This window comes from Nelumbo lutea, chromosome 5 (genome assembly GCF_056320005.1).
Source record: "Nelumbo lutea isolate HS-2025 chromosome 5, American lotus-T2T, whole genome shotgun sequence".
Classification (NCBI taxonomy): domain Eukaryota; kingdom Viridiplantae; phylum Streptophyta; class Magnoliopsida; order Proteales; family Nelumbonaceae; genus Nelumbo; species Nelumbo lutea.
In genome coordinates, this window is record NC_142688.1 from 73212264 (window position 1) to 73220772 (window position 8509).

The window sequence follows — 8509 nt, forward strand, 5'->3', positions numbered from 1 at the left end:
ACCTTTTAGGTCCCAATATTTCTTTGAAAATTTCATCTTATAAATTAAAGTTGGGTGAAATACCATTTTGTTAATATAACTAAATAAATAAAAAACTTCAAATTGTAAGAATAATCAAATTGAATTTGTACGAGGGAGAGAACTAATGTTATAAACCATTATCCATTAAGACAAAAATCCTTTGAGAAAACTAATGAGCTAATTCAATTGTAATAATAGAAAAAGAAAATTTAATTACAATTTAAATACTGTATTTGTTAAAAATACTTTTATATATATAATTACTATATTTATTATATATAAAATATGGTTATTAATACTGTTAATTAATTATTTTTTTAGCAAAAACTAGTCTATTGCAATTTTTGGTAATTAAATTTAATTTTTAGAAATTTATAGCTTAAATTATAATTAATTTTAATTACTTATAGTATTTTTGGAAAATACGGCTAATTAATACTCTTAATTAATACTACTAATTAATTAAATACCGTTTTGTTAATTAAAAACTATAACTAATAAATATTGTAATTAAGTAAATACCATTAATTGATAAATACTATAATTATTGAAATATCATATTTATTGAAAATATAGTTAATTAATACTACTAATTAATAAATACTATAATTCGTGTGAGACATGTGGTGAGAGGTCCTCTTACCTCTCATTCCTCTTTATATTATATTAGTAAGTGTGCATGTTCTTTGCACGTGGCAATTGTAGATGATGATAATTATAGTAATAATGTATCCAAGATTTTCTATAAGCTCTATGTATTTTTATTTTTATTTTTTGTTTTTTATTATTAATCAGATGTAGATTGCAAAATTCAAATCTGATTACATAAACACCTCATCCAAAAATGTTATAATCAGATCAAATTGTGAAGTTTCAAGTATCATTGACATGCCTACCTTCTTGGCTAAACTCATTTTTTGTAGTGTTTTTTCATATTGTTGCATCCTTTTTCTTTTGTTCATTTATCAAAAAATGTAAGATTTAAATAGAAGGAATGTGACAAAAAGTAGTAGTTCAATTTACAATTTAAACCTTACAATTAATAAGGACTAAATTAAAAAATGAGTATTTTAGTCATTACTTTAAAAATCGGACTAGACCGAACGATCAAACCATTTTGGCTTAGGATTTGATCAAGTCGTCAGTTCCATTTTGGCCCTAAACAGCTATTTTACAAAAAAAATTGTTGAAATGGTTAGAGAACCGTTGACCTGGATAGTTTAATTAAAATGTTTGGCCTGGTTAACGATTCTCATGTTTTTTTCAAACTAATTCTTATCTAAAAATAAAATCTAGAAAATAGAAAATGAAAAAAAAAAACTTTGATATCTCATAATCTTGTTCAATTATTTCCGATGGCCAAAATTAGTTAGGGTTTTTAGTTTTTCTATTTTGATTTTGAGTTTTTTCATTTCTATGATTATTTTTAAGTTGTAAAAAAAATGCATCTCGAATGAAGAAATCAAAAAATCGATTCAAGAGGTGAGAGATTAAATAATGATCTTATATTAAAATTTGATATACACCAAGTCACCAATGAAGCAAATGATCTTCGATTTGAGAGATATTTAGAGAGATGAGAGAGATATAAGAAGAGGGCAAACAATGTTGTAGCCACAATGATGATGAACGTGTCGATAGCCGTCGACTTCTTCTTCTTCTTCTTCTTCTTCTTTTCTTCTTTTCTTTTTTTTTTTAACTTCTCAGCTTTAACTATATGTTGTAGCCACAATCATAATAATGTATATATATGGTGGACTTTAACTCAATACTAATCTAAGGTCAAAATAAAATGTTACACTATATTTTACATCTTACCGATTTGACTCGCTCAATCTTGATGGTTGAACCCCTGACCAAGAAATCAAAAGCCAAAGCAGTTCCATATTTGGATCAGTTTTTAAAACATTGATTTAGTCAAAAGAAAGTTGCACAATCTTATTCATATTTTTAGTAGTGTAAATATAAAATTATGGATGTGTTCAATTTTTTTTTATAATTTTTTTTATATTTTTGTGTGTAAAAAGAATTCTAATATGTCACATTTATCTTTTGGTTAATATGATAAATATATGATATTATACATGTGCCTAAATGCTTTTTTTTTGCAAAATTTATGTATTTTTAACTTTAATTTTATATTTTAATAATTTTTATTATTTATTTATGACATTAAAGGTTAATAAATTTGACCCAAAAGTTGAAATTTTTATTATTAATTTTTATATTTTATTTTTGGTTAGTTCTAAATTATGTATTTCATTTTCATTATGAATAAAAATAATTCTTGTTTATTACACTTATTTTTTCTAATTTGATTAATAAAAATATCATAAATGTGTCTAATTTTTTCTACAATTTTTTTTGTTAATTTCTATATTTATTTCTATTTTAAAAATTTTATTGCCTAATTATGACTTCATAGGTTGATCAATTTGATTTGGATGGTTGAATTGTTTAGCCAACACTTGAACAAATAATGGTTTTGTTTTTGAGTCAGATTTAAAATATACGAGTTTATATTGTTAAAAATATTGACATAAATCTAATTAGTGCAGTTATTTGTGAAAAATAACTTAAAAATAAGATTTAATAAGAAAAAATATATTTTAATACCTTAAGTATAAGAATTAATGAGAGAAGATTAAATGAGATGAAAAGTTATAATTGAAGTTACATTTTCAACCCTTACATTTAGAGATGTATTAAATACACAAATATGACTATTATAGTAGTCATTATAGGTGGCATTAAAACTATAATAAATGAGTTTTATTCCATTTTTCAAACAAAAAAGTAAAAAGTAATTTTAATCTAAAAAAAGGTTTCACATAACATTCACACTTTTTACTTTTATATATAATTTAGATATATAAATAGGATTCACACATGGATTTGGTAGATTCATTTTATCTTGAGATGTAGACATGAATAAAATAAAAAATTATTGATGACAACACTTGTGACCTCATTGTTGGATGGAGCCAAGGACACTAATAAAATAAAAATTAAAAAAGGTATATTACAGACTTCCTCTACTTTGAGTGTAGTGACCTCATTGTTGAAACGCCTATAACCTAACTATTGCAACTTTCATTTGCCATAAATATCCACCCTGAACTTTAACATTCCAGCAACAGTATGCTTCATTGTCCATGATTCTCATTTGACTGATATGTGCTAGTTTTAACCTTTTTAAACTCTAAATTGGATTTTTGTCATGTTAAAATTGATAAAGTACAAGAAAAAAAATAAAAAAGAGTAAAAAATTACAGATAATACAGAAATTATAACAAAAATAGAAAAAGAAGAAAATATAAAAATACAGAAAATAGTCCAGAAAATATAACAAATAATAAGTGAAAAATACAAAAAATACTAAAAATTAAAAATAAAAACTACAAATACAGCAAGAATACCAGGCTTTAACGTGCCTATTTTTGATATTTTCATTTTTTCCTGTGGGCCCATCAAACTTGGAATGCGCGTGGCCCGCTTTGAAGCCATACAGACAGTTGTTTCTCTTTTTCGCTTCCCTTTAACCGAATCTCACAGTATAAATCAAAAGTTCAAAACCTCTCCTTCTCTTTACTCTTTCTTAATCCCGTTGCACCTTTTTATTAGAGAGAGAGAGAGAGAGAGAATGCGATATGGTATCGTCAGGCGGGGCGAAGAAGCTATCTGGGATGCAGAAGCAGGTGCTGAGTCTCTACAGAGGGTTTCTCAGAGCCGCTCGTTCTAAGGCCCCCGAGGAGCGCCACCGTATCGAATCAATCGTGTCGGCCGAATTCCGCCGCAACTCGGAAGCTGTCGATCGCAAGAACTTCGTCTACATCGAGTATCTCCTTCGCCGCGGCAAGAAACAGCTCGATCAGCTCAACAGCCCTGATACTGTAGGCTTATCCTCCCTCAAGGTTGCCTCGGCCTCCGACACTAAATCCTAACCCCGATACCAATTGCTTTTTCATGTTCTGTTATTTTCTTTCTTTTTTTTTTTTTTCGGCTTCTTCGAATTCGACTGGTTTTCATCTCGCACCCTTTGAATCGATCCATCGGTGCAAGAAAAGTTAAATTACAAACACTTTGTATTCGAGAAGGAACTAAATTTCGTTCATTAGTCTCTTCGCAAATCTCAATTGTTCTTTTGTGCTTCTTCTCCTCGTCCTTGTATCTCTTTCTTTATTTATATGTGTAGATGCACAAAATTAATAACAGTTTTATTAATTTGTTTTTGGAAAAATTCCTGATTAGTGTATTTTGGGCTTAGTGCCACTTTGGACTCCGAACTTAGAAGGCAACAATCCTGAACTTTCAAAACGTGTCCATCATCCAGCACTTAGTACTTATTGCTAATCAACATTTAACCGGTCGTTAAATGCCTTTAAAAATGACATAAATGTCTTTTGAGTGTTATCTAATTTTTTTTATCAACCATTCAAACATTAATAAAAAAATTAACAATTCTTCTTCTATTTAAGAAAGTTGGGGTCACGTCTGAATGGGCATTTTAGACCCCAACTTTCTTGAATAAAAGAGACAAGGATTTAGAATTGTTATCTTTTTGTCAATATTTGGATGATTAATAAAGAAAATTAGATGACACTAGAAGGACATTTGTATCTTTTTGAAAGGCACTTAATGGCTGGTTATCAATTGATTAACGACAGGTACTAGATTGACATGTTTTGAAAGTCCAAGTGCTTAATTCTCACATTTTAAAGTTTGAGAACCAAAGTGGCACTAGGCCCAAAGTATAAGGTACTAATCGGGAATTTTCCCTTTTTTTTGTGTTGCATCCATTTGATAGATCCAACCCAAAAAAAGAGGAATTTACATGCCAAGCCATGATAGAAATATTTATCGGTGGAAGCAATATACTTAAATTGAAATATCCCTAATTCATGATGGGAATAACAAATTTCAATTCACTCTAGTGGTCCACCTCTTGGAATGCCACGTCACACAAGTGACACAAAATACCTAAAATGCCCCTCAAGTAATGTCACCTCACCCTATATTATGAAATCCCTAAAATGCCCTTTTTCTCTCGTGAGCTATAATTTCCCTTCCCTCTTTCTTTTATCCACTCTCACTTTCGTTCTCACCTTCATCAAACAACCTATACTTGTCAGAAAATATACAAAGCACCTCGTCCATAACTCTGCACCGACGCAAACCAACGGAGCAGAAATATCTCTTTCCCACACGATTGACTTTCATTTTTTATGCTGTCAGATCTGAGGTGTTCTGAATCGATGACACAATCAGATAATTTTGCCAACTGGACAAAGCCGAGGTGGGAGGACGAAGCCATGCACTAGGATATGCAACTGGGAGAAGGGTTAGAGGCCCGAAGAGTTATTCCTTGGGTAAGTACTCCGACGCTCAAGTCAGTTGAATAGGGAAGGAAGTGGTGAGGCCAAGCAAGTTGGAATAATGTTGGTCTGAGTTGAAGAGATAATGCAGGGATACTTAGAGAAAGTTCTTCCAAAAGAGTCCTTTACCTTGAGCGATGAGTACCTATTTATGGTTGAGTGTCCATGTCCTAGATGGATAGGTCTTCTGGGGTTGTTGGGAGGAGATCCTTTGCCGAGGTCTTTGGAAGGTTTCCTTTTCCCTAGCAGAGTTCACTTCCTTGTCTATATAGGACACTCCTTAGTCGTACTCTTCCATTACACGTGGTGTCAACATGGCTGGAGAGAGGGTAGTTGCGGAGGCTACCACGTGGCATCTTGGCCAGCTCAGCCATCATCCAAACACCACTCCCCCAATTTCGAAGTTGAGGAGTGGAGTGCTTGGCCGTAACTAGGCGTGGAAGAGTTTTGCGGTCCTCGGCTAAGGAACTCTAATTTCTTCGGGTTGATTGGCCTTGAGTCAGGCCGATTCGATGCTCAAACCATTTCTGAGGTGGGTCGGCGGAGGGTGGCACTGAATTGTAGCCGTTGATTTGGATTGATCTGGGCCATTGGCCTCTTTTATAAAAGGGGAGGTGGTGAGCCACTTCACTTTGTCACTTTGAGTGAGCGCTCTTGGGAATTTGGTGTGAAATAGTCCTCGACTTGTGCTTCAGGTGTTTTGTAGTGTAGTCTCTTCATCTCTTCGATAAGATGTCTTCATCTTCATCGTCTTCTTCTTCCTCTTCTTCCTCTAGTTCTTGCTCATCGAGTAGTGAGTTCAACCCAGGGTCTCATCTTGAGGTTGCTGCTCTCGTGGTCTGTGAGACTGATGGCCCCGGGGTTGAGGTCGAAGGGCCTGAAGGTGAGGGTGATGTGGTGGAGGAGGCCGCGGTCTTTCGAGAGGTCGAGGTCGATGATGTTGAAGTTGAGGTTGTGTCGGATGAAGGGCCCAACACCCCTGTGCGTCTCGATAGCCGCTTCACATCTTCCCTTATAGATTGACTCTTGGGGGGCTCGAATTAGGGCCCTTTATTGTATTCCTAGGGAGTATGAGCTAAGGTGCCAAAGTATTGGTGAGAGAGATACTTTGGCTCAGTCGAGTGGGCTCTATATATACGAACATAACCTGATAGCCGGCTTGAGGTTTCCTATAAGTGAGGGTATTGCCATGGTGCTAAGGTGGTACTGTGTCCAACTGGTTCAATTGATGCCTAACTCCTTTAAGTGGTTAGTTAGTCTTCTATGCTATTGCTCGATTCATGATGTGGACATCACCCTGTTGATGTTTACGTGCTTTCTACACCCGAAGAAGCACCAGTAGGGTTACTACTATTTCTTGACTCGACAACATAACAAGGTGCTCGTCGGTGTCCCCCTCAATGAAACATTGGAAGGAGGGGTTCTTCTTTGTATGTTGCCCGAGGGTCTAGTTGTTCCTCGCCGAGCTATCAATCCCAAGGACTAAGGTGAAAGTGTTGATCGAGGCTGAGTTGCCTAGGGAGGAGTTAGCAGCCATCAGGTGAAAAGATAGGATCGACGTGTAGGAGTACACGTCGTTCTCAATGTTGGTCTGTGCCTGGCTGATGGAGCCCTCGATTGGTCTATTCTTTTATTTTGTAAGTGTTTCTTATTGCTTCACTTCTTCGGCTTCGACTGACTTGTCTCTCTCTTTTCCTTTTTTTTTGGGCAGATATGGCAATTGTAGATGAGGAGGAGAGGATCATGTGTATGCACACCACTGCATAGAGGGCAGTGGCCCAGATGGGGCAGCTCAGCAAAAATGCCACCTTGATATGACAAACCATTGATCGAGCAAGAGACCGGGGCCGATTGAGGGGGATGTGGTGGATGTAGGCTTCAACGGGTCTTTGTCGAGGTCAACGCCATGGAGAGGTTATGAGGTCCCTTCCCCGGTTCTGGCAGAATTGGCCACGGAGATATACAAGCCGAGCTGGAGCATTCGGCCAGAGGACACGCTGGAGATAGAGGGCATGCCTAAGCAGTTAGCTAGGGGCATTCTGCTGCTTGGTATTTGTAGAGAAACTAATGACTGCAAGAGCAATGTGTTGGAGAGTGCGGCCATCAGGGAGTCTGTCGCGGTAAGTCTTCTGCACAGTTTCCTTTGTTCTTCAGTTTTATTTTGCTGTGCTTAATGGCTTTGTGTGCTTTTTCAGGTTGTCTGCGTGGTCATGACGTTGGTCGACTAAATGCCTACCCTTCATCAGATGACTAAAGCTCAAGAAGGCGAGTTCTCCCGTTTGTTGGTGGAGGTGGCTGAGTTGAAGTATGTGGCAGCGGCCAGGGACAAGGATAATTGGCGCTTGAAGAGTCGTGCTCGTGAGTTGAAGGGAGACCGTGACAAGGCAAGGAAGGCGGTCGAGGAAGTAGAGGCGAAGTTGCTACGAGCCGAGGAGGAGGCGGTCGCTAAGTATAAGGAGTTTGAGGAGTTTTAGATGGCTTTCGATGATTATGTGATAGATTCCTAGCAGACCGGCTTTGCTCGCTGTCAGAGGAGGGTCATTTGTGAGCATTCCAAGATCGTTGTGATAGTGGAGTAGTATGGCCCTTTCGACGCCATGGCGCTGCTGGCTGAGTAATTTGTCCCAAATCCCAGCACGACCACTCCCGAGGAGGTGAACCTTCTAGATGGCATGGTCGGCCTAGATTAATGTTTGTTTCATTTTCTGTTCTATTTTTTGTAAATAGCTTGGTATGTCAAGCTTATACTCTGTATGAACGCTTTTAATTAATGGAAATTTGATGTTTTTGTTGAGCATGTTTCGTATTGTTTTTCCCTTCTCTTTCCTTCTTTTTTTTGGAGGTGTTTTGCTTAGAGTTGGATGGTCAGTGGAGTCCATAGGCTATACCGAGGTCTCGGGTCTGAAGTTAGGCAGTCGGGTCTTTGACTTCATGGCCTCGGTCTTGTGCTGGCCAAATTGCTTCCGAGTTCTTAGCGACGTTGGGGGGCTTGGTGGCACTTAGTCCTAGAGAGGCTTACGCTATTTGGGTGGGCTAGCCATGGTCCTCGGCTGGCTCTGCTTCGACAGTTGGTTGACTGTGTGCAGAGTTCGATATCCGCCCTCTTGCCATTG

The 8509-nt window shown here is 36.4% G+C and overlaps 1 protein-coding gene and 1 long non-coding RNA gene across 2 annotated transcripts; both read left to right on the top strand.

The window, feature by feature from the left end:
* The first annotated feature begins 3602 nt into the window (after positions 1-3602).
* LOC148852900 (LYR family of Fe/S cluster biogenesis protein) lies at positions 3603-4151 on the top strand. Its single transcript, XM_088943070.1, has one exon. The coding sequence runs from the start codon at positions 3672-3674 to the stop codon at positions 3963-3965; it is 294 nt and encodes a 97-aa protein (XP_088799196.1). The 5' UTR covers positions 3603-3671; the 3' UTR covers positions 3966-4151.
* A 2956-nt stretch (positions 4152-7107) lies between these two features.
* LOC148852901 (uncharacterized) lies at positions 7108-8193 on the top strand. The gene is made up of 2 exons (XR_016098816.1): positions 7108-7516; positions 7592-8193. It is a non-coding gene; the product is annotated as an uncharacterized LOC148852901 (long non-coding RNA).
* The last annotated feature ends 316 nt before the right edge of the window (positions 8194-8509 follow it).

Coding starts and splice junctions, on each gene's coding strand:
- LOC148852900 (XM_088943070.1), top strand. CDS start 3,672: ATGGTATCGTCAGGCGGGGCGAAGAAGCTATCTGGGATGCAGAAGCAG.